The sequence below is a fragment of the Dermochelys coriacea genome, chromosome 26 (assembly GCF_009764565.3).
Source record: "Dermochelys coriacea isolate rDerCor1 chromosome 26, rDerCor1.pri.v4, whole genome shotgun sequence".
Lineage (NCBI taxonomy): Eukaryota > Metazoa > Chordata > Testudines > Dermochelyidae > Dermochelys > Dermochelys coriacea.
In genome coordinates this window covers 5,792,857-5,817,173 of record NC_050093.1, presented here as the reverse complement: position 1 = coordinate 5,817,173, position 24,317 = coordinate 5,792,857, and the positions used below count along the sequence as shown (strand labels likewise).

The window sequence follows — 24,317 nt, the reverse complement described above, 5'->3', positions numbered from 1 at the left end:
GGAGGCCTGAATGTGCTGACAGCAAATCAAGGTAAAATGTATCCTTTAGGGCCTGATCCGGTGAGGTACTGGGCACCTCGTCTCAGGTGATAGTACTCTCAGCTCAGTGTGCAGGCTTCTAGTGAATCCAGCTGTTTCATTCAATAGCGCACCTTATTCTATGGCTAGGCACGGCTGAGGTGGAAGAGGAAGAACTGGATCTGAACAAAGCAAGCAACCAAGAAGCTGAACCCGCTGTCACTTAACGGAGGGATGAAAGAATCCTAGGACTGGAAGGGACCTCGAGAGTGTCATGCTTTGGCATTGCTACTTATGCTGGCCAATAGGGGCTGCTCCAGAGCACGACCGAGTTCATCACTCCTGCTCCTCCACCTCTGCAGTGCACCAAGTCCCTGCTAGTCTCCTACCAAGAGGCTTCATTCCCAGGGAATGAGCAGGGCTCCTGGCTGTTACTGGCTGGCTGTGGGAAGAGGGTGGGTCCATGGCTCCTCCGTGGATTGACTCCGCTAAACCAGAGGATTAATTAATAACCCTGCTTTATTGCATTTGTACCACACGCAGGTGCAGGTACGGGGAGGAGAAGGCGGCTTTCATGCGGCTCCAGCACTTGGGCTGGGGAGCTCCCAGCAAAAGCTGCCTCCCCAGCTCACCGCACCTGCTGAGAACACGCAGCTCCTGCCATGCCAGGGAGCAGCCCTCCTTCCAGCTAGAGTTGCCTTCTGCCTTGATGTGGAGATGGAACAAAGCAGGTTGGCCCCGTCCTGTCTAACCAGCCTGGCCAGCCCAGGATTGATCCCTGCAGTAGGCTAGCTGAAGGCCTGCAGAATCCATCAGTTCCCCAGGGAGGCTGTTCCACAGCCTGATACTTCTCCTTGTCAGGAAATATTTGCTCAGAGTCAGCCTGCCTTTCCCCTTGCTTAATTTTATCCTATTTCAGCCCCCACCCCAAGGGCTCTCCTCCTTCCTCGCTGACTATGTGGACAACTATCACATCCCCCACCTACTTTTCACTGCTGCTTCACCAGCACAATCAGACTGGGTTGTCTGAATCCATCCTCATTATTCTACCAAAGTTTCTAATTTGCAGGCATATGCACACTGTGCACAAACGGGTCTGTGAACATAGGGACTGGGTCAAAGCAGGGCTCCACCTAGCCAAGAGCGTTGTCTCCAACAGTGACCAGCACCAGGTGTTTCAGAGGATGGTGCACGAAACTGCAAAAGGCCAATGTGGGATAACCTGCCCTCCAAGAAAAGTTTCTTTCTGACCTTCATTAGTTAGAGATTGGTACATGCCCTGAAGCATGAAGATTTCTCTCTCTTTCCAAGCTCTTGTTTTATTTTTTTCTTACTACTAGGACTCTGATTAGTCTTATTATCCACATAAAAATCCCCAATCCTTCTTTTTGCAACTTGCTAAACTCTTGGCCCCAACTATATCATGTGGCAATGAGTTCCACAGCGTGACTGTGTGACAAAGTGTTTCCTCTTATCCTGCTAGGAGGGCCAACTTGGGCAACCCCAATTTGTAGTGCTATATTGAAAGGATCTTTGCACCCAACTCCTTAAAAAAGAAATTCCCAAATCAGGCACAAAGGGCTAGATCCTCAAAGTCATTCAAGTGCCTAAGTTCCATTTATTTCAGGATCAGGACCAAAGTTTCTATTGAGTTAGGGCAGAGCAAATTCTGCTAGGCAGAGTTTCAATGCCAAGATACCTAAGTGGGTCTAATTAGTGCCCCACAAGCCACCACTCTGTTCACCGGCAGCTGAGTGTCATCACACAGGGGAGGAGTCCACCCCTACCTCTGAGCAAATGGATCCCTGCCACATCTGCCCTAGAGCCTGAACCTCCCCCCCGCAGCCTGGTGCTTGAGCACAACACTGACACACTCTGCCCTCTGGAAAGGATCGCTGTGTAACAGCTGAATGATCACAAGCAGTGACCGCGACAGACGGGACTGCACCGGAATGGCACATGTGGTCTGCTTCTAGCACGGGACCTGAGCCTGCAGCGAGAAGACCTGTTAACTTTAATGAGACCGTCTGGGTAGGCAAGGGCTGCAGGATTGGCCCCCAGAGCATGCAATGGACCTGCTCTATATTATGGACCTGCTCTTTCAAATGAAGGGGAGTCAGATAAGCAGCAAAGTCCAGTTGTTAAGGTACTAGAGCGGGACTCCAGAGAGCTGCGTTCTATCCCTGGCTCTGCCACTGAGCTGCTGCCTGATCTCGGCCAAGTCACTGCCCTGCTCTATGCCTCAGTTTACCCTCCTAATTTTTGTCTAGTCCTGTCTATTTTGATTGTAAGCTCTTGAGGGCAGGAACTGACTCTCACTATGTGCATGGACAGCACCCAGCACAATGGGGCCCCAACACAGATCGTGGGCTTCTAGGCCTTACTGTAATGAAAAGAATAAAATTTTCATGGGCTGCATGAAACTTGGAGGCCTGATTCTCTCCTCACTTTTACACCACATAGCTACTTGACTTCAGCAGAGTTACACCAGAGTGAGAGGAGAGTCAGGCCCTTTGTATCCACTGCAAAGCCAGGCACCCACATTTCAAACTTGGCTCATCATAATTTTCTGCCACCTTTCCTCTGAATTCCAATTTGCCAATGTCCTTTATAATTAAAATCATAGTTCTTAAGCCAAGGCTCCTTTCACCCCTTCCATCTGAGGATCTCAAAGCATTTTACAAAACGAGTCCTCCCAGTCCCCTGTGGGGGCAGGCCCGCACTGTTATCATCGCTGGGCAGATGTAGAAACTGAGGTCCCAGGAGGCAAAGTGATGTGCCCAAGGTCACCCAGCAAGTCAGAAGCGGATTAGAGGACAGGTCGAATTCCCATGGCTGTGCTTTAATCACTCGGCAATGTTGCCCCACTTGTTGTTAGGGTTTCCAAAGGGGCCCTATGGGAATAAGGTGCACAGCTCCTACTGAATTTCAAAGTCAAGTAGGTACCTAACTCCCCTGGACTACTTTGTAAATCTCAGCCTTAGTTCCCAGTATGGGTGATTCTGTCCAGTGCACAATGTCCCCCTGGGCTCTGGTGAGCGAGAACCACCTCCCGCCCGGCAGCAGCCTCAGCCCCACTCACCCACATGGCCTGTGCGTGAACACAATATAGCTCTCTTCAGCATTGCGCTCCAAGAACGTGACGCAGGTGTGCTTCTCCCAGTGGCGCATGGCCTGCCGGAAAATCGCCCGCTGGCTGCCTGCAAGAGAGGCAGGAGGAGACCAGGAGTTCAGCTCCTTAGACTCTAAGCCCCATGGGATTTTTGTTCTCGAGTTGTACAGTGCCTAGCACCAGGGGGCCATGGTTCGTAACTAGAGAGCCCACATTCTGTAATAATAAATAATCACCATTGGCCCTGCTGAGGTGGGTGAGGGGCAGCACAGGACTACGGCTGAGCCAGACCTGTCACAGAGTCCTACAGTACCTGGCAGAGCAACGTGCTGGAATGAGCAATGATCTTTCACTCTTACATGGCCCTGCACAGCCAGATTTTCAAAGGGGCCCAGCACCCATCAGTTCCTGTTGTTCTCAGTGGAAGCAGTTGCATGCACAATCCACAGGTCTCTTACCAAGGGAGGTAAGAGTCACCATTAGGGCCTTACCAAATTCTCGACCGTGATAAATGCATCATGGACCGTGAAATCTGGTCTCCCCTGTGAAATCTGGTCTTTTGTGTGCTTTTACCCTAAACCATACAGATTTCACCAGCATTTCTCAAACTGGGGGTCCCAACCACTGTTCCCTCTAAGCTGTGTGCATGTGCGTGCGCACACAGATCCTAAACCCCGTGTACACGGCGAAACACCGCACGCACAAAAATTTGCAGAGAAGACATTTTTTGTGCACACGGCCTGTCAAAAATTTGCACAGAAAAATTTTTTTGCGCCCACGGCCTGTCAAAAATTAGAGGGGAACATTGGTCCCAACCCAAAAGGAGGTCAACGAGGGTGGGGGGTTTGCAAGGTTATTGCAGGGGGTCGCAGTATTGCCTGCCTTACTTCTGTGCTGCCTTCAGACCTGGGTGGCTGGAGAAAGGCAGCTTCTGGCCAGCCACCCAGCTCTGAAGGCAGCAGCGCTGCCAGTAGCATCGCAGAAGTAAGGGTTGGAATACCACAACCTCACTACAATAATCTTGTCCCCCTCACCCCCCGACTCCTTTTGGGTCAGGATCCCGGCAGTTACAACAGCATGAAATACTTAAATATCTGAAATCATGTTTTTTTTAAAATCCTATGACTGAATTTGGTAGGGCCTTAGTCATCCCCATCCCCATTTTAACAGAGAGGGAAACTGACGCTCATAGAGGGGAAGCCACTTATATAAAGTCCCACAGCAAGTTGAGGGCAGAGCTGGGAATAGAACTCCGGGGTCCTGACTCCCAATCCCCTGCTCTAACCACTGGACTGCGCTGCTGCCACATTGGAGCCCTTCTCTCCTCAGCAATAGATAACGAGAAAGGAAAACAGCTTGGCAATGAAACGCGCTCCCAGCGTACGAGCCGGCGGGCCCAGCACATGCCGATCACCCCCACTCACCACTGAAGTTCCCGCTGATCACATAGGGAATGACCCCATCCGGCCACACCCTCTCATGACGGGAAGTGGCTGCCCGGCGGCTTCGAGACCGCTCCCGGCCCTGCCTCCATTGTCTCTTCCGCTGCCTCCTGGACTTCAGGCTGGTGCTGTTGGTGCTGATTCCTGGGGACAGGAGGGCAGCGAAGGCAGGGGATGTGACCATGGAACCGTGGTGACCTGACTGTCCCCAATTCCTCCCTGGTGTAACACCACTGACTTCAGTGACGCCAGCGATGGACCTGGCCCAGCGAACCCAACACACCAGACCGATCAATAATCCATGCTCCGTTACATCTGTTTTGGGGTGATGAATCCAAGGCCCAGTTTGACGGTCATGATAACAGGGATTAAGATGAGACCACCAAACTCATCGCAGGAACGAGTCTACATCACACTTGAACCCAGGACTTCACAGTGGAAAGTCAGGATGTGATCTCCCCGCTAGCCCAGATTACAGGCAGAATGGACTAATTACTCATCTAGTATGGCCTTTGCCAAAGCCACCAGTTCTCTACAGTGCCGAGGAGACAGTGGTCCCTCTTGAGCTGGATTAGAATGGGGCAGAGCAGAGGCCAGCTAGTGCCCCCAGGATCTCAAGTGATGTGTGCTTGGCTTGGGAATCACAGCCGTTCCAAAATTTTTCCTCTCTCTGTAAGAAAATGAAATAAAAGCAGCCGGGGCGCACCAAGTTCTTGGTCTCCAGACAGTCTGGAATGCTGCCATCAAAGGGCTCATGGAAGATGCTGCCTGTCGGGATGGGCTGGGGTTGTGATGGGACATGGCATGGCCAAGGCCGCACAGATGGGCCCCCTGGCAAAGAGTGCATGGGGCTTGCTGATTTCGCAACGGACAATATCCAGGACAGGAGTCAAAGGAGAGCGAGTTGCCACAGATCCGTCCCCAGGTCTGTGGGAAGGGCTTAGGCACTGGGATTATGCTGTGTCCCTAGCTCTGCCCTGGGACCCCGACTGGTTCATAGGAAGAGATTTTCCAGAGTGATTTTCGATGCCCAATTCAAGATGTCTTAAAGGGGTCATGTCACCAGAGGGCGGGTGCTCAGCACCGTCTGAAAGTCAGGCCCCTTTGGATGGTTTTGGGCCAGGCACCTGAGAACAGAGATATCCCCAAGGATTAATCACTTTACAGAATCTCAGCCAGAGCGGACCATGGGGCCCACTTTGTGTGAGCCACGATGGTGCATGAGGTAGGAGAAACTACAGATGGAGAAAACCCATTAGCTCCCGACTGGTCCATTGCCCCCAGGGCCCATAGCAGGACTGTCCCCTCCATCCTATTTCCCAGCACTTTGCCTAGCCCAGCTACTACAATTCCAAGCAATGGGGCATCTGCTCTTCTCTTTGGGGAGAGTCTCCCTACAGCTTAATAGATCCCCCCACCAGGGAGACAGCAAGACTGGAGGACAGATCCCCAGGAACTCCGGGGGAATGTGAATGGTTAAACAGCTACCCTGAGGTGCCTGTGGGAACTGGCCCTGAGCTGGGGTACCTTTGTCTTATCCCAAACAGACGTGCAGCCTGCAAATATTATCAGTGGAGCCATGCCAGAGGTGGCTGCCCCTTTTTCAGTCTGTCTCAGTACTAGCAGCTGAGCTAACAGTGGGGCAGCTTGCAGGGCTAATGACCCCTACCTCTCACAGGACGGGTGATAGGGTCTATGCAATCCTTCAGCGCTGGCCAGGCCATTCTGTTTATCTTTGGTGCAGGGCGGGAAGGATGAAAGAAAGGCAGGAGAACACGGCTGGGGAGCCCTGATGTTAGGGTTGCACCAAATGGCTCCTGTGCTCAAGACACTAGTTAAGGGCCTGTGGTGAACAGAGCTAGAACAGGAGGGTCTGTGATTGCAATGTGACAAGGAAAGAGAATCCTGGAGACAGGGAAGTGTCCTTCCTACCTGTGGCTCTCGGGGCTAAACCAGTGAGCTCTTTGGGGGCAGGGATTATCCCTTTGTTCTGCGTTCGTACATCACCCAGCACAATGGGTCTTGGTCCAGGACCTGGGCTCCTGCGAGCTATGGATACTATAAATAATCCAGATGCTTGATATCGTAAAATGGATGGGGGCAGGGGGAATTAAATCTCTTAGGTCCCTTCTATATCTTGCTCCTTTTAAGAGAGATACAACACAGGCCCTGCCAGAGACAACCAGGACATGAATAATAAACCTCTGTGCTTCCCATCACTCAAGCTCAAAGCACTGCATGAAGACGGGCCAGTGTTGCGATACTCATTCCCAGACTGAGTCACACAGGTGACATGACTCACCCAACGTCACACAGTATAGCAGTGGCAGAGCCGGGAACTTGGGGCCTCCCGACTCTCAGGCCAGTGCCCTACCATTGAGTCAAGGTCTCCCTTCTAACAGCATCCTGCAGCCAGGCATTCCCCAGTAACGAATATTGGGCTAACGATACAGGATGGAGTTTTCAAAGGCGCTTTCAGGGAGCAGGGCTCTCAACTCCCATTGACTTTCCCATCAGGACCCTTTGAAAATTTCAGTCCATGATCCCCTCTTCTCAAGGGGCCCTGGCTCAAGCCATCCCCTGCCAGCTGATCCCTTCTGCTTTGGGGACTCTCCCTCCGTTTCATTGTGTAGCACAACATGTGACACTACCTGCCGGAAATCATTTAGAAATGTGACCTCGGGGACCACCCCAGCATCAGCAGCTCCGCAGATGGGGCAGAAACATCCCTCTGCTTTGGGGCTGGGAGGCACTTAGTAATCTTACCAAATAACAGTAACTGTGAAAGACTTTGGCAACCCCACTCTTCTCTGACCCCCCATGTGCGGAGGCATCTAAAGGAAGCACCTGGAAGGGACCAGAGTAAAGAGCTCTGGCAGCTGAGCAGTTACGACCGCTCTTAAGGTGCTACTGTACCCGAGGTGTTGGTGGCTGTTTTCTCGATGGTGTGGCGTTTGAGGTCCACAAGTCGGTCCACTTGGAATAACCTGAGATCCTCCTCGTCCAATGCAATGTCTCCCAGAAAGGCAGCTGGAAAACAGAAAAGGGGACAGGCCAGTTATGGGGCAGAAATCGTCAGGTTTTAATTTTGCTGCCCTTCCAGGGTAGGAGTTTTATAAGGGGAACCCTGGAGTTTGCAGTCATGGGATATTATTCAAGCTGACAGCTTGGGAAGAATCAAGAAAAAGATCAGATACTCAGGGCTGGGTTTTCAAATGTCCTGCAGCCACTGCTGGGCCAGATTTTCAAGAGCTCAGCTCCCATTGCAATGCTTATGGGTAAAATTTCCTAGTACGTGGCCTTTTCAGCGCTTATGCCCCACTGAAGGTAAAAAACGGGGACATTCAGGGTTTCAGTGATGCACGGGTTTGTTCTGGCCCTCTGTCACCAGGAAGGCTAAGACCAGCACCTAGCTGCCAGAGCAATCAATGCTCTAGAAACGGGACTTTGGGGTCTTGGTTCCAGGGTCCCATATGGTACCATAATCATAGTCCAAGTAGAAGGGGCAGGAGAGTGACGGACAACTGGTGACGACTTGTAGGCATCACAAGACTTCAGCGCTGCCAGCTCTTGTGATTCTGTCACGGAGTCTCACTATATTTGGTGTGTTTCTCAAGGCACTTTCTGACCACAGATGAACATGGTTAGGTGAGAATCTCCACTTTCATTAAAAAAAAAGGAGGAAGTTTCTAGCACTTATGGTTGCCGAGAAAAGCTTGAAACCAGGACCCAAAGGCACTCTAAAGGCCCAGACATGAGGAGGTAAAGAAAAAGAACTCAACAGTTGCTGGGTCCCCCCCCCCAGCCCCATATCTCATGATTTGTAAGCCAGTTCCATGATTTTTGGGACACAGCTCATGATTTATAAAGGCTTGACATTAGCGATACTGCCAGCGTATATTTATTCTCCAGGGTTATTATTTCAGAACATTCCACTGGACCTTCTGACAAGAGTAAGGAGGCAGGGCAAAAGACTGGAGACCCGATTCTCTATTGCCCTGTGCAGTCATATTTACACCAGCACAACAGGGTGTCAAATGCTATCCTTCAGAACTGGCATCTTACAGTCACTTGGCACTGGTGCAAATGATTGCACAAAGTGGACAACGCAGGATCAGGCTCCTGGACGTGCAGCTCAGAGGGTGCCTCATGGATACAGAGAGTCCAGGGCCAGACAGGAACACTGCGATAAATCACAGGGCAGAGAATTCCACTCTGTAGCTCGGTGAGTTAGAAGCCCAGTGCACACGCTCTAGTCTGTTGGGTTCTCATTGCCGCCAGTAAACTGAGCTCAGATCAACCGTATTTCCTTAGCTGCACAGCAGCTGCAGAGTATCCTGCAGGTTTGGGTCGGGGCACATTTGCCAGCTCACAAGGGACACTGATAACCATTGTAAACGAATGGGGCAGGCGAGGGGGGTGACAGTATTTGGTGTCCCGGGACCTGCCCATGGATTCTCTTGTGCACAGGCCATGTCATAATCCCAGATAACCGATCTCAGAAAACACACTACTGGAGCAAAGTGCGGCTTCAATCCAGGGATAACTAAGGCAGATTCTCTCTCCATTTCTCCTCTTGCCCAGCCTCCCCTGAATCCCAGGACAGGAAAAGTGAGGAGTTAATCTCCACCTCAGATGCACCTCCGAAAGAATGTAGCTGGCTTTTCCTCTCCTTCCTTCCCCCCCACTCTCTTTTTTTAAATAAAAACACAGTGCGTGCAGGGAAAGCAGCAACAAAGAAGATTGATGAAGCTGGAGCACCCGCCGGTGCTCTGTGCCCCACAATTGTGCCGGTTCACCAGCTCTGCTGGCAGCAGTGACGCTCAGACATCTGGTTTGGATACAACAGGCCTCGGGACTTTTTTTTATTAATTATTATTACATACATTGTTTTAACCTGAAGCTTCTTTTGCAAGTTCCCTCTTTGTACCCTCCCTTTTTTGTGTCTCCACACACACACCAGTCTACGGCCAAGGGATACTCAAATAACCTCAGCTTCCTCTGCCAAAGAGAATATAAACCATATGGTACAACTGAGAGATCACTGGTGCAAACACGGCCTCTGCCTCCCTCCTTCCCCACAGTGAACCTGGATTCAGCTCCTTCGCATGATGGCCACTGCGGACAACAGCCCCAGAGTCACAACGGAGGCCCTCAGAGGATGGGGTGGGGGCCCTGTGCCCGATTTGGAGGAGGGGGTCCAACGTTCAAAGGGTAGATGGGGCTCAAGCTGCAAAGTCTGGATTCAGATTTTACTCGCATTTTAAGTTTGGAGCTAAGTTTGGGGCTGTCCTGGTATAAAGATTAGTGGCCCAAGCGCATTGTTCAGATCTGGGATCTGATCCAGTGGTTTGGTTCGGGTCCATCAGGAGCTGCAAGCCAACCCCTGAGCTTGCGGCACGGCCCTCGTTCAGCCAAATCTCACTACAACCACTGGGAGTGTCGCCTGGGTAAGGAAGGCCCAGAAGATTTCTCCCCATGTGTCCAATGAAATTCACCCCTGAGCAGAGTACCCACAAGGCTAGGCACCACTTTAGTCCTACTTAAGCCCTCAGATTGGGCCTTGCCTCGTGCATAGACGTAGTCCTGGCCCAGTGCTCGGTGTATGAGTGGAATTTGACTCTCAGAGAAGATGGAGTATCCGTCCTCCTGGTTACAAAGGCAATTCTACAGCAACAAGCTCTCCAGGCATCACAGTAGAGCTCTGGGTAGTTAAGAACCGCACTGCGCCATGCAAGCAGATAATGCCAGTCAATCCTCTGTGTAGAACACACCTAGAATGGAAGCCACAGCCAGAACGTGACAGCAGAGTTCGGGATGCACGGAATGGGGACACCTAGCACATGTGGTAGGAGAAAGGAGATGAGGGAATCCCAGTATCCAGCTTCTGAAATCCCATTATTACTATTAATCATGTTTATTACGGTAGCGCCTAGGGACCAACCAAGAATGGGACCCCACTGTGCTGGGCATGGTCAAACCAGGCAGTCCTTGCCCAGAGCAGCCTACAATTTAAATAGACCAGAAGCCAGTTCAGAATTATCCTTCTTGTGTTTAAAACCCTTCATGGACTCGTTTCTGCTGTTATCACACAACTGGTCCTTCTCTCTGCTCCTCTCGCTCCCCTTGCCCAGCTCTAGCCTCCTTCCTATTTCATCAAGCAGACTTGCCCCACCACCAATGTTCCCTCTTATTTTTGACAGGCCGTGTGCGCAAAAAATTTCTTCTGTGCAAATTGTTGTGTTTCTGTGCAAATTGTTATGCGCGCAGTGTTTCGCCGGGTGCGCAGGCACGCGCACAGCTTAGAGGGAACAGTGCCCACAGCCATTTGACTGGATAATACATACTCTGGGCTTGCACTTCTGCACTAGTGAGTGACTGGCTACTGATAGCTGGAATCACCAGGGTAAACAAAGCCTGTGCTGTATGCTGCACACAGGGGGGCCATGGGAGCAACCTAATCTTTAAAGGATATAACTTGCATTGCCACAGAGGGAAAAAAACAGTGCTAAAAAGAAACAGGATGGTTTCTGGCCAAAGGAGGCTGAGAAAGAATTCCCCAGACTTAACGATTGGCTTGGCAGATGGCTTTTTCCTCCTCCCTCCATTCCCTTCCCCTGGAAAAGCCATCTAAGCTCTCCTCTTCGCTGTGTAGATGGAATCCACATGCAAACCCTAGGGGCTGCATCTCAGAGATACACCATCAGAACTCAGCCAGCCAGCCCTGGAATGGCGATTCAGTTCAGTTACAGGAATTTGGCTCAACTGTCTGCCTTGGGAGCCAGTCTTTCACTGAAACACCCTGTGCAGGTCTGGAGCAGGGGGTTTAGGTCATTTATCTTGTTCCTTTAAGAGCCCAGAGTCGAAAGACGTAAGTAGACTGCAGGCTCTTTGGGGCAGGGACCATCCATCTCTGTGTTCTGTGTTTGCACAGTGCTTAGCACCATGGGCCAGGTCCATTAACGGGGAGCTGCAGACTGCATGAGGCAGTGTCTTGCCCTTCCCTCTACAATGCAATCAATGGGCAGCCACAGTCCATGTTAGAATCATTGAAAGGGAAAGGAGCCAGCACAGTGGAATGAGGAGGACAGAATCATAGGACTTAATGAAATAAGCCACCTCCTCCTGCATTTCTAGCTCACCAGCATTTTCTGGCACCAAGGAAAAGGTAGAGGAGAGAGTAATAAAAATGAAAAGGAAGCTGACAGGATCAGTTAACATGTAAGGAAAGGTGATGCCCAGTCCCTGCTTTGATGCAATTGAACATCTTTAATTATATCTTTAATTATGAAAATGAGGCAGGACAATTAGAGTAACTAGAGAAAACCAAAAGCCTTCTGAATATTGGGCTAGAATCAGATCCCAACCCAGAGATGAATGTGGTACCTGCCCCCCTTTTACAATGGCTGCACCAACCCCCCAGCTCTGAACAAAACTTGGAGACCTTTGGCTCTGGACCTCATGGTTCAGGCCAGTCTCTAGCGATCACAGCTTTGACCCAGATACAGAACAATGATGTTCTACACTACCACGTCTCCACTACCACTTATGTCAGCAAAACTTATGCTGCTCAGGGGTGTGAAACACACACACACACACACCCTGAGCAACATATGTTTCAGTGGCAGAAGTGGCAGTGTGGACAGCACTATGTCGGTGGGAGAGCTTCTCCCGCTGACATAGCTACTGCCGCTCACTGGGGCTGTTGAATTATGTCAACAGGAGAGCTCTCTCCCATCAGCATAGAGCGGCTACACGAGAGATCTTACCGCAGCACCGGTGCTGTGAAGTCTCCAGTATCTCAACACACTTCCCCCAGAAGGGTGGGTTTTCTCCCTAGTTTACAGCAGAGCAGAACGAGACACACAAAGGGTGACTTGCCAGAGTCACAGAGCAGGCCTGGGGTGAAGAACTCAAGTGTCTGGGCTGCCAGTCTGGCACTCTACCCACTGTGTCACACTGCCTCATGCAGCTAGAAGAAGGAACCTGGCTATGAACTGTGCAATATTTGGATTGGCTATCCATTTATGTGGGCAAGGAGGCAATGGAGTAGTGCAAAAATAATAATAATAATTACAAGATAATAAAAAAAATAGAGCTTCTACGGAACATGTCAGAACCTGCAAGGGGAAGATTAGGGATTGCAGGAGTTCTGACTCTCAAATACATTAATGGACAATACCCTCGCTTAGGTAGTCCCAAGAATCGTCGTATATTAGGGTTGGAAGAGACCTCAGGAGGTCATCTAGTCCAATCCCCTGCTGAAAGCAGGACCAACCCCAACTAAATCATCCCAGCCAAGGTTTTGTCAAGCTGGGCCTTAAAAACCTCTAAGGATGGAGATTCCACCACCTCTTTAGGTAACCCATTCCAGTGCTTCACCACCCTCCTAGTGAAATAGTGTTTCCTAATATCCAACCTAGACCTCCCCCACTGCAACTTGAGACCATTGCTTCTTGTTCTGTCACTGCCACCACAGAGAACATAGAATCATAGAATATCAGGGTTGGAAGGGACCTCAGGAGGTCATCTAGTCCAACCCCTGCTCAAAGCAGGACCAATCCCCAATTAAATCATCCCAGCCAGAGCTTTGTCAAGCCTGACCTTAAAAACTTCTAAGGAAGGAGATTCCACCACCTCCCTAGGTAACCCATTCCAGTGCTTCACCACCCTCCTAGTGAAAAAGTTTTTCCTAATATCCAACCTAGACCTCCCCCACTGCAACTTGAGACCATTCCTCCTTGTTCTGTCATCCGCTACCACTGAGAACAGTCTAGATCCATCCTCTTTGGAACCCCCTTTCAGGTAGTTGAAAGCAGCTATCAAATCCCCCCCCATTCTTCTCTTCTGCAGACTAAACAATCCCAGTTCCCTCAGCCTCTCCTCATAAGTCATGTGTTCCAGTCCCCTAATCATTTTTGTTGTCCTCCACTGGACTCTTTCCAATTTTTCCACATCCTTCTTGTAGTGTGGGGCCCAAAACTGGACACGGTACTCCAGATGAGGCCTCACCAATGTCGAATAGAGAGGAACAATCACATCCCTCGATCTGCTGGCAATTCCCCTACTTATACATCCCAAAATGCCATTGGCCTTCTTGGCAACAAGGGCACACTGTTGACTCATATCCAGCTTCTCGTCCACTGTAACTCCTAGGTCCCTTTCTACAGAACTGCTGCCAAGCCATTCGGTCCCAGTGTGTAGTGGTGCATGGGATTCTTCCGTCCTAAGTGCAGGACTCTGCACTTGTCCTTGTTGAACCTCATGAGATTTCTTTTGGCCCAATCCTCTAATTTGTCTAGGTCCCTCTGTATCCTATCCCTACCCTCCAGCGTATCTACCTCTCCTCCCAGTTTAGTGTCATCTGCAAACTTGCTGAGGGTGCAATCCACACCATCCTCCAGATCATTTAGGAAGATATTGAACAAAACCGGCCCGAGGACCGACCCTTGGGGCACTCCACTTGATACCGGCTGCCAACTAGACATGGAGCCATTGACAAACCTGTTGAGCCCGACAATCTAGCCAACTTTCTATCTTACCTTATAGTCCATTCATCCAGCCCATACTTCTTTAACTTACTGGCAAGAATACTGTGGGAGACCGTTTCAAAAGCTTTGCTAAAATCAAGGAACAACACGTCCACTGCTTTCCCCTCATCCACAGAGCCAGTTATCTCGTCATAAATGGCAATTAGGTTAGTCAGGCATGACTTGCCCTTGGTGAATCCATGCTGACTGTTCCTAATCACTTTCGTCTCCTCTAAGTGCTTCCTTGAGGACCTGCTCCATGATTTTTCCAGGAACTGAGGTGAGGCTGACTGGCCTGTAGTTCCCCGGATCCTCCTCCTTTCCTTTTTAAAGATGGGCACTACATTAGCCTTTTTCCAGTCGTCCGGGACTTCCCCCGATCGCCATGAGTTTTCAAAGATAATGGCCAATGGCTCTGCAATCACATCCGCCAACTCCTTTAGCACTCTCGGATGCAGCGCATCCGGCCCTATGGACTTGTGCTCGTCCAGCTTTTCTAAATAGTCCCAAACCACTTCTTTCTCCCCAGAGGGCTGGTCACCTCCTCCCCATGCTGTGCTGCCCAGTGCAGCAGTCTGGGAGCTGACCTTGTTCGTGAAGACAGAGGCAAAAAAAAGCATTGAGTACATTAGCTTTTTCCACATCCTCTGTCACTAGATTGCCTCCCTCATTCAGTAAAGGGCCCAGACTATCCTTGACTTTCTTCTAGTTGCTAACATACCTGAAGAAACCCTTCTTGTTACTCTTAACATCTCTTGCTAGCTGCAACTCCAGGTGTGATTTGGCCTTCCTAATTTCACTCCTGAATGCCCGAGCAATATTTTTATACTCTTCCCTGGTCATTTGTCCAATCTTCCACTTCTTGTAAGCTTCTTTTTTGTGTTTAAGATCAGCAAGGATTTCACTGTTAAGCCAAGCTGGTCGCCTGCCATATTTACTATTCTTTCTACACATCAGGATGGTTTGTCCCTGTAACCTCAATAAGGATTCTTTAAAATACAGCCAGGTCTCCTGGACTCCTTTCCCCTTCATGTTATTCTCCCAGGGGATCCTGCCCATCAGCTCCATCCTCTTTGGAACCCCCCTTCATGTAGCTGAAGGCTGCTATCAAATCCTCCCTCACTCTTCTCTTCTGCAAACTAAATTACCCCAGTTCCCTCAGCCTCTCCTTGTAAGTCATGTGCCCCAGCCCCCGAATCATTTTCGTTGCCCTCCGCTGGACTCTCTCCAATTTGTAAAAAGAAAAGGAGTACTTGTGGCACCTTAGAGACTAACAAATTTATTAGAGCATAAGCTTTCGTGAGCTACAGCTCACTTCATCGGAAGTGAGCTGTAGCTCACGAAAGCTTACGCTCTAATAAATTTGTTAGTCTCTAAGGTGCCACAAGTCCTCCTTTTCTTTTTGCGAATACAGACTAACACGGCTGCTACTCTGAAACCTCTCCAATTTGTCTCATCCCTTCTGTAGTGGGGGGACCAAAACTGGATGCAATACTCCAGGTGTGGCCTCACCAGTGCCCAATAGAGGGGAATAATCACTTCCCTCGATCTGCTGGCAATGCTCCTACTACTGCAGCCCGATATGCCATTGGCCTTCTTGGCAACAAGGGCACACTGCTGACTCATGTCCTGCTTCTTGTCCACTGTAATCCACAGATCCTTTTCTGCGAAAGAACAGTACAGAAAGGCAAGGGAAAGTAAACTCGCTGAAGGAGGTGCAAGGCTATGAATGCACCCAAGAGATATAAATTAAGAGACTGTATAGAAGCCACATGGGGAGACTTATGGTACGTGCAAGACCTGGGTAATGAAACTGCAACTCTTTATAGCCAGATTCTTAGCCTCATTCCATTATCTTCAATAACTGACAAATAAATGCATCTCCTCTGAAAAGTGGCTGATGCTTTCAACCAAGCAATGCTGATTGATTGCAGCTAAGGATCTGGCTCATTGAAGCTGGGTGTATCCCTAAATGAAGGTGGCTTTATGTGTTTTTAAGAAGCAATGTATTTTAATAGCCACGTGGGTGGAGAACATCATTCTCTGCAGCAAAGGGATCGTTGGTAAAGGGAATCAACACAGACAAACTGCACACTTAGGATTTGGAAAAGTTCCATCTTCCCCCCCACGCGGCAGCAACAAAACAGAACAAAAACAGAACATATTGGCCACTGCAACAAGGTGGCAACAATGCCCATCAGAGGAATAGACAGTCTAAAATCTGCCCTCTTGACCAAGCTCCTAAAGCCTCCGGCAGGAAATGGGAAACCAATAATTATTCGTATATTTTTAAAATATTCAGCAAAACCAAGGCAGCAAAGTATCATTTGCGAGCTCCTTCCATAAGCACTTTCAAAGAGCTCAGCTACACATGTACCAACATGACTGCAGGTTTCAGAGTAGCAGCCGTGTTAGTCTGTATTCGCAAAAAGAAAAGGAGTACTTGTAGCACCTTAGAGACTAACAAATTTATTAGAGCATAAGTTTTCGTGAGCTACAGCTCACTTCATGCATCCGATGAAGTGTGCTGTAGCTCACGAAAGCTTATGCTCTAATAAATTTGTTAGTCTCTAAGGTGCCACAAGTCCTCCTTTTCAACATGACTGCAGTGCACCATGGGTGACTTGTACGGGAGGATCACTGTAGGTCAGGGAACGTGTCAGGGAATGCTGGAGAGAAGGACTGTGGTTCTACGTACGCTAGCTCTTTTTCCCCCATTATCACCAGATCAGCTCCAGCCGTCAGTGTTTTTACTGGCATGTTGTCTAACTCTGTTCAGCGCAAGCCTAAGTGACTTGGGGGTTAAAAAGTCTGTAGTCATTGGCACCACTAGCAGAGTTGAGCAGATACTGGGATGGACCCAAAGAGGCAGAAGTATTTAAACCAGGGGACTAGGAATCAGGATTCCTGGTTTCTATCCCTGACTCTGAGAGGGGACTGTGGTCTTGTGCCTAGAGCAGCTAAGTGGGAATCAGGACACCTGGGTTCCTTTGGCTGAAAGCAAGTGGTGTTCACTGAGGTACAGGAGGCTACTAGGTGTCAGGACCCCTGGGTTCTATTCCCAGGTTGCCATTGGCTTGCTGAGTGCCCTTGGGCTAGGGCCAAAGCCTGCTCCTGTTAAAGCCAATGAGAGTTTTACCATTGTCTCAATGGGCGCAGGATCAACATCCCAACTCGCTTACTTCCCTGTGCTATCTCTTTCCTTCATCTGCAAAGTGGGTTATGATGATACTCATCTATTCTGCAGAGGGTTGTGGGATTGAATTAATTACTGTTTGAAAAGTGCTTTGAGATGGGTAGAGGGGTATAGAATCATAGAATCATAGAATATCAGGGTTGGAAGGGACCTCAGGAGATCATCTAGTCCAACCCCCTGCTCAAAGCAGGCACAATCACCAATTTTTGCCCCAGATCCCTAAATGGCCCCCTCAAGGATTGAACTCACAACCCTGGGTTTAGCAGGCCAATGCTCAAACCACTGAGCTATCCCTTCCCCCTACTGTCACACAGGGCTTAACGGGTATTAGAAACTAACAGAATTGGTCAGATAATGGCAAAGATTTTCCAAGAAAAATTTCATAACAAAATAAAACATTTTTTTTTAAAAATTCATGACTGTTTTTCAGTTTTTAATAATTTTCAATGTCCAATATATATAATTTTTTCATTGAGAAAAAAAACCAGAAAATGTCACAAGAACAAACCTTTTTTTATTCTAAGAAAAGGCAATTTTCATCAAAAATCTTTTTTCAAGCAAAAGATTTCAACTAATGCCATAAAATGATCCACTGGAGTTTCCGCTGCCACATCACAGATAATGGAGTGAAGGAGCGTTCAACCCATTTGCAAAGATTCCCAAGACACTTTTAATTTCTCTGACAGCATTGGCTGCAATTGATACAATGTTGTGGTGACTTGTTTATCCCCAATTAGCATAATGGCTGTTGCTGTCTGATGTTTGCAGTTCACAGGTGATAGCAGATTAACAAGCAGAGCGCTCCCTGTAAATTACCCTCTCTGCATGCAAGGGGGAAACGGAGAATTTTAACAGCCTTCAACCAGCACTAGACCCCAAATCTCAGGCAGATGGCAGGACATGGCAGTACAGACTGTGGGGTCACAAGCAAGAGCTGACAGAAGGGAAGAGATAACTGGTTTCCGGGCCAGCTCCTCCTCTCATCCTGCTGTCAGATGGAGGAAACTGGTTTAGCGCACAGGTAGCAAGTCTCTGCAGGGCTTCGAGTAGTGACTGGTGTCTGAACAAACAGGGAATGGGCTTCCCATGTCCCAATATGCTGCTGATGGGGCCAAACTCACCATTTTCTCATGAGCCTTGTGACATTTGGTGTTTTTCTTTGAGCCCCAGCTCCTGGAGTCAAGTGAATACCTGAGAATGGCAGCTTCCATTGTTTAAAAAAAAAAAAAAAGTTTCTGGCCCTCATGATTGTGGAAATGAGCTTGAAAATGTGACACTCCCCCTCCCCCAAATACTCAAAAGCCAGAAGGCAAATAAAACAAGAGCCCCAAATTCATAAAAATCTCATGATTTTTAAAGCCAATCTCCTGATTTGTGCGGGGGCTACCTCTGACTCCTGAGTTTTTAACGTTTAGGGCTGGCAATACTGCTTCTGCCATCACTCAGAGGCCTCACTCAAGAGTGGGGTTTGCACTCTGCTAGGTGCTGTACAAACACGTACGAAAAAAAGGGACCTGATCTGTCACTGCCCTGCACCATTTGGAGGTATTGTATGAATGAGGCTAACATGTGCAGCAGAAAGGGGAGACAGTGCGGTCTAGTGGGTCGAGCACTAGCTGGTGAATTAGGAGACCAGAGGTCTATCCCTGGTTCTGCTTCTGACTTGCTGCATAACCATGGGCAACTCCTCTCACCTTTCACCCATTGTCTGTCTTGTCTATTTAGACTATAAACTCTTCTGGGTGGGGCTGTCTCTCACCAGATGTTTGTGCAGCTGCTAGCGCAATGGTGGCCTGATCTTGGTTGTAGTCTCTAGACCAGGAGGAGTCAATTATTTTTGTCTAGGTCCAAATTTCTTGGTCAAGGTATAGTCAAGGTCCAGAATCCAGAGAAAATAATAAAAAACAACAATAATGATAATACTAATAATGAGTAAATAAAAAGATTGTGGGGTCCGTTCAAAAGCATCTGATGATCTGGATTTGGCCAACGGTCCCGCTTATTGACCAACCCTGCTCTAGGCACTACTGCTATATAAATAATCTATTTTAGGGTTTTATCACCACAGTATCTGAGCACAAGCAATAATAATAGCAGCATGTTGCACTCAGTTTGCACTCATGTGTATGATGCCACAAGATGCAAGGCACTGGTGGATCAGACCCATGGCCCCTGCCCGGAAGAGTTTACAATATAATTCATAAGCTCAGCCACTGACAATGAACCGTGTTGTTTTACACACTAAAGTGACCCCATGTGAACCAGTGGAGCTATTTCAAGACAGACAAGCTGAGACACTCCTGGATTGAACCATTCCTGGACAGGTTTGGGAATGGCCTGCATATTTCTCCAAATTGATCTTACATGGACATGTTGATTTGTTGTTTTTTTGTATGGTGACAAAGTTCCTCCATATGCTGAGTATACACCATAAACAACAACAGCTGGGCTGCCTTAAATTTGCTAATGATCTCCCTGGGAACAAGACAGCATAATCTGCTAGAAGTCTCTGAGGCGGCTTATAGAAGTCAGGTGTGCAGGAGATGCCTGGCTATGAACAGAAGAGGTTGCTCACATTTTTGCAGGAAGACAGTAGGCAGACAGTTAGGTGAATGGCAGCCTTGGAAGATACAACACTTTAATTTTAAGCACTATGCACTCAAATACACATTAGTCTGGCAAGGAGGTGGGGTAGATGTCTCAGGGGAATGGTGATCATATGTGGGGGCCTTTCACCTCTAGGGCACACCCAGCTCAGACCAGTAGTCACTGAAAGTTACCACTGTGGTTAGATGTTTGGCTGCATGTGTGTATTCTCCCTGCGTGCTGTCCCAGCTCTCCACAGACAGTTGGCACAGCAGACCTCGATCAAACCGCCCAATGACCACAAGATCCGTTAAGGTATGAAGGCACCCGGCCAGGTTTATTGTCCACAAAGCACAGTAATAGCATCTGGTAGTCTCTACAAGGATACTAAGACATGGATCAGAGTAGCAGCCGTGTTAGTCTGTATTCGCAAAAAGAAAAGGAGGACTTGTGGCATCTTAGAGACTAACAAATTTATTTGAGCATAAGCTTTCGTGAGCTACAGCTCACTTCATCGTGACAATGAACGCAGCTCAATCTGTGGTGGGACTTTTCACTGCCCCTGATGCTGGGCAAAGATACTCCCTCTGAGGTACAAACCAAGTTTTACAAACACGTTAGTACCGCCCTTCTGACATAGTTAATTACTGCCCCTGACATGGCTAGTTATCATCCATCACCTTTTACATATTGGTTTGATTATTATTACGTACTGTCATCCTGACCTTAGCTTTTAGGAGGGGTCAGTGTGTTCCTGTTATCCTTGGGGAACGTTTTTGTACCATCCATGATATTGGGATGTGTTTGCGTGAGCACTCTGTGACTAGCACTTCTTAGGAATGTGTATTTCTGCAATATCAGCCCTGTTCTTGCCAGATTCTGTGAGCAGGTCCTGCCTCATACCAGACTTCTTCATACAACGGCTTATGGCTCAGCCTCTCTTCCTACTACAACCACCACCCTCCTCAGTGACCAATGGACTGAGACTTACCCTCCTCAGTCTCAAAAGGGCCAGGGAGGTGAGATATTGGCTGTCTAGCTTGAAGGCATCCTAAAGGGGCCTGGTTTCAAATGGCAGGTCCCCAGCACGGTCTGAAAATCAGACCTTTCTAAGGGGCCTAAAGCCGGCCAGCCACAAGCTGAGCACTTCCAAGTCACCAGACACTTTTGAGCCCCTTGGCCAAAAAGTGCTACCTGTGCAGAAGTGTAAAACATGGCTATTACCATGTGAAAGGTGCTGGGTGGGAGGTCTCAGCCCAGTTCCCCAAACAGTTGCCTACATAACAAACACCCCTGCAGGTTAGCAGTTAACAACATATTCGGGAAGTCCCAGCTCACAGACCAAGGACCAGCTGGATCATCCAAACTGAAATCCCTTCTCATGGATGCCTCTTGGCAGGCCAGCATGGCAGGAAAGGTGGCCCTGATGCTGCCCATGCTGTATCCGCTTGGTCAATAACTAAAGGCACTCATTCGCCATGACAGTCAGCCTGGTACTTATCAAGAACACAGAATACACAAGACAAAATAAAAAAGTAGGTGAGCACATTAACTTGGGTTGGAGACCAATGCTACGGCCACCATTCAGCATGGCACTTAACCGTGTGCCTGCTGCCTGGTCTCCATACAGATGTTGTAGCAGCATAACAACGTCAATTAGGCCTGGTCTCCAAGTTTTACCAGTAAAACTTGCCTCATTTCAACACATCTCTGCATGTGTCCACACGCAATTTTGCATTCTGTTGGTAAAACCCTTACTTTCTATGTGTCTTGGTAAGCCAACTCCATGGATAACACAAGCCATCTCAGAGCCCTATCCCAGAGGTGCCACCACTGAGTCGATGCTGCATTCGCTGATCTGCTGTCAACAGTCTTCCAGCAACAGTCCCACAATGGCCCCATCCCTGTGACGACCACAGCTCTGGTCACAATTCTGCTGCCCAGGAGTTGCAGGGACGAGAAGTCTGCCCATTACCTTTAAAACCTCTACCGTGTTTTTGAAATGCCTCTCTCTCTGCTAGCCCACCTTGGCGAGCACACAGGTATGGCTCCATGTAAAGCTCCAGACAAACCTGGTGCTGCTGCCTGGTCCAGGAAAGAAGCCTTGGACTTCCTCAGCCTGTGGGGAGGAGGAGTAGTGGAAGCCCAGCTGCAGAATAACTGCAGAAACATCTATTTGGACATCGGAGAGGAGTGACATTTTTTTTTACTGTATAGCTATTCTGGTACAACTCTAGTATAGATATACTTATTCCATTAAAAATGCTTTTTACCAGGATAGCTTGTTCCCCTTCCCATACAGCAATAGCTGTACCAATATAAGCACCTTTATACCAGTGTAATTGCATCCACACTAAGGGGTTGCACCTCCCTAGTTCTACCCAGACAGCAGAGTGCTGCAGCTTCTATGTGCAGACAAGGTCTGACTTTTAGCAGAAGTCCCATTGATGGCAACCCACGTGCTTAAAGCACCTTGCTGAATCGGGCCTCTCTCTTCACAGGAATTACAGCGTTGTCTTCGAAGGCTCTTTCCAAGAGCCAAAGCGTGGCATTGTCTGCCTGTGCAGTCTCATCGCAGAGTCTTTAGGAATGAGCTTCCATCAAGTATGTGATTAAGAGACTCAAATCCCAGGACAGAGGGGTTCTGGTTTTGGTATCACCCGCCTGCAATGGGCTCCCTCAAATCCTTCTCAATGCTTTGATGTTTTCTTGTTCCTGTTCTATGTTTCCAACCCCAGGTCTAAAAAATAATGCAGCAAAATGGTAAAAGTGAGCCCTGGCTAATTAGGGATATATGTAGTGAGCTGACGGGATAGAAAACAAACCCTGTTGTTCCAAGGCTGGTGCCTCCTCCTTACTGTGGTCCGACATGCACTGTGTTCTCCAGAAACTCGCAGGGGCCTCTGCCCAGCCCTGCATTCACTGTTACCCAGAATCCACTAGGGCTCCTGCCAAACTCAGCGTCACATTCACTGTTACCCAAAGACCCCGGGCTCCTGCCCAGCCCCAGACATGCATTTGATTGAAGTCCCTGGGGTTGCTCCTCAGATCCTGTGCTGTGTTCTCTCTTATCCTCTTAGTGACCCTCCGAATACCATAGCCTAGGCCCTAGGCCCTGCCCTCCATCACATCAGAGATGTCACCACCGGGTCATGATCCCTATAACCACTAAGCCCTGGATTGGGTGAGCAGAATCACCGCTCTTCAGCTGCCGAGCCGTCCTCCCACAGTGGCTGCACGTGCTGCCTCCACAAGGCTCTCCCGTTCCCACAAAGCAAGCAACACGTGGACGGTGATTTGAACCCTGGCCTCACTCTAAAGGTCTCAGAGCAATAAGCCAGAAGGCTGGGGCTTGGCATAACCCATTATGTCCTTTTGTACCTTTTCCTCAGGGAAAAGTCCGGTAGAATTTAACAGAGATGAAAGCAACAGGGTTCTATTATTACAATGACCTATCAGGCAAGATCTTCAGCTGGTATAAAAAGCGCCGCTCCACAGAGGTCAAGGAGACCATGAGCTAAGGATCTGGTCCATGGAATGTAACAAAGGGTGAGGTTTTGACCCATCCCATTGCACTCTATAGCAGGGATGCAATTCTCTACTCAGGTTTCAGAGTAGCAGCCGTGTTAGTCTGTATTCGCAAAAAAGAAAAGGAGTACTTGTAGCACCTTAGAGACTAACAAATTTATTTGAGCATAAGCTTTTCCTGAGCTACAGCATCTGATGAAGTGAGCTGTAGCTCACGAAAGCTTATGCTCAAATAAATTTGTTAGTCTCTAAGGTGCCACAAGTACTCCTTTTCTTATTCTCTACTCAGTTCTACAGTGTGGTTCAAAGACCCTGCAGAGAGGTGATGAGCCTTTGTGAAAGGAGTAAAGCTTTTCTGTAAGGGTGGGGATGTGTATTAGCGCTGCTTCCCTCGGGGCTGCCAGCTGTGCTAGTCCGCACAGAGCTTAGAAAAATCCCTTGCTTAAGTTTCCGACTGACTTCTGTTACTGTAAATTCCAGCGCTGCAAAGGGGAGAGACACCAGGGAAGGGGAGGAGTGGGAGAGTTACTGGGGCAGAGGGACAGACAGCTCAGCCTCGCCACCTGGGGTTTCGTCCCGGAGCTGTGCAGTGGCCTGTCTATACCTGGGGAAGCCGGGGTTGGGTGTCACTGGGCATCAGAAAACTGCTGAGCAAGCAGCCTTAGGGGTCTGCGCACTGAATTGAGCAGGGAGTAGGAGCTGGCTTGCTGGGGAAAACTCAGACACAGAAGCCTCAGGCAAGGTCAGGGAGAGTCACGGACACCAAAGCACTTAGCAATAGCCGCAAGGGCATGAGGAAAGCTAGGAGCTATAGGGCAGTCAATCCTGGCTCAGTTACATGTCTGGAGCATCCAGTCACAGCCATTATTAATGTGCTCCCTGAAGGTACTCGCCATCGCAGGATG

General features: G+C 48.9%; 1 protein-coding gene across 6 annotated transcripts in view; it reads right to left on the bottom strand.

The window, feature by feature from the left end:
* Nucleotides 1-24,317, bottom strand: part of BMP1 (bone morphogenetic protein 1) — an 86,045-nt gene that overhangs the window by 38,246 nt on the left and 23,482 nt on the right. For all 6 annotated transcript variants that reach the window (XM_043503038.1, XM_043503039.1, XM_043503040.1 and 3 more), the window contains exons 2-4: nucleotides 7,489-7,602; nucleotides 4,555-4,716; nucleotides 3,101-3,218 (exon numbers count right to left, since the gene is read on the bottom strand). In XM_043503038.1, the coding sequence (XP_043358973.1) occupies nucleotides 3,101-3,218; nucleotides 4,555-4,716; nucleotides 7,489-7,602 (394 nt within the window). The remainder of the gene's footprint in view (nucleotides 1-3,100; nucleotides 3,219-4,554; nucleotides 4,717-7,488; nucleotides 7,603-24,317) is intronic.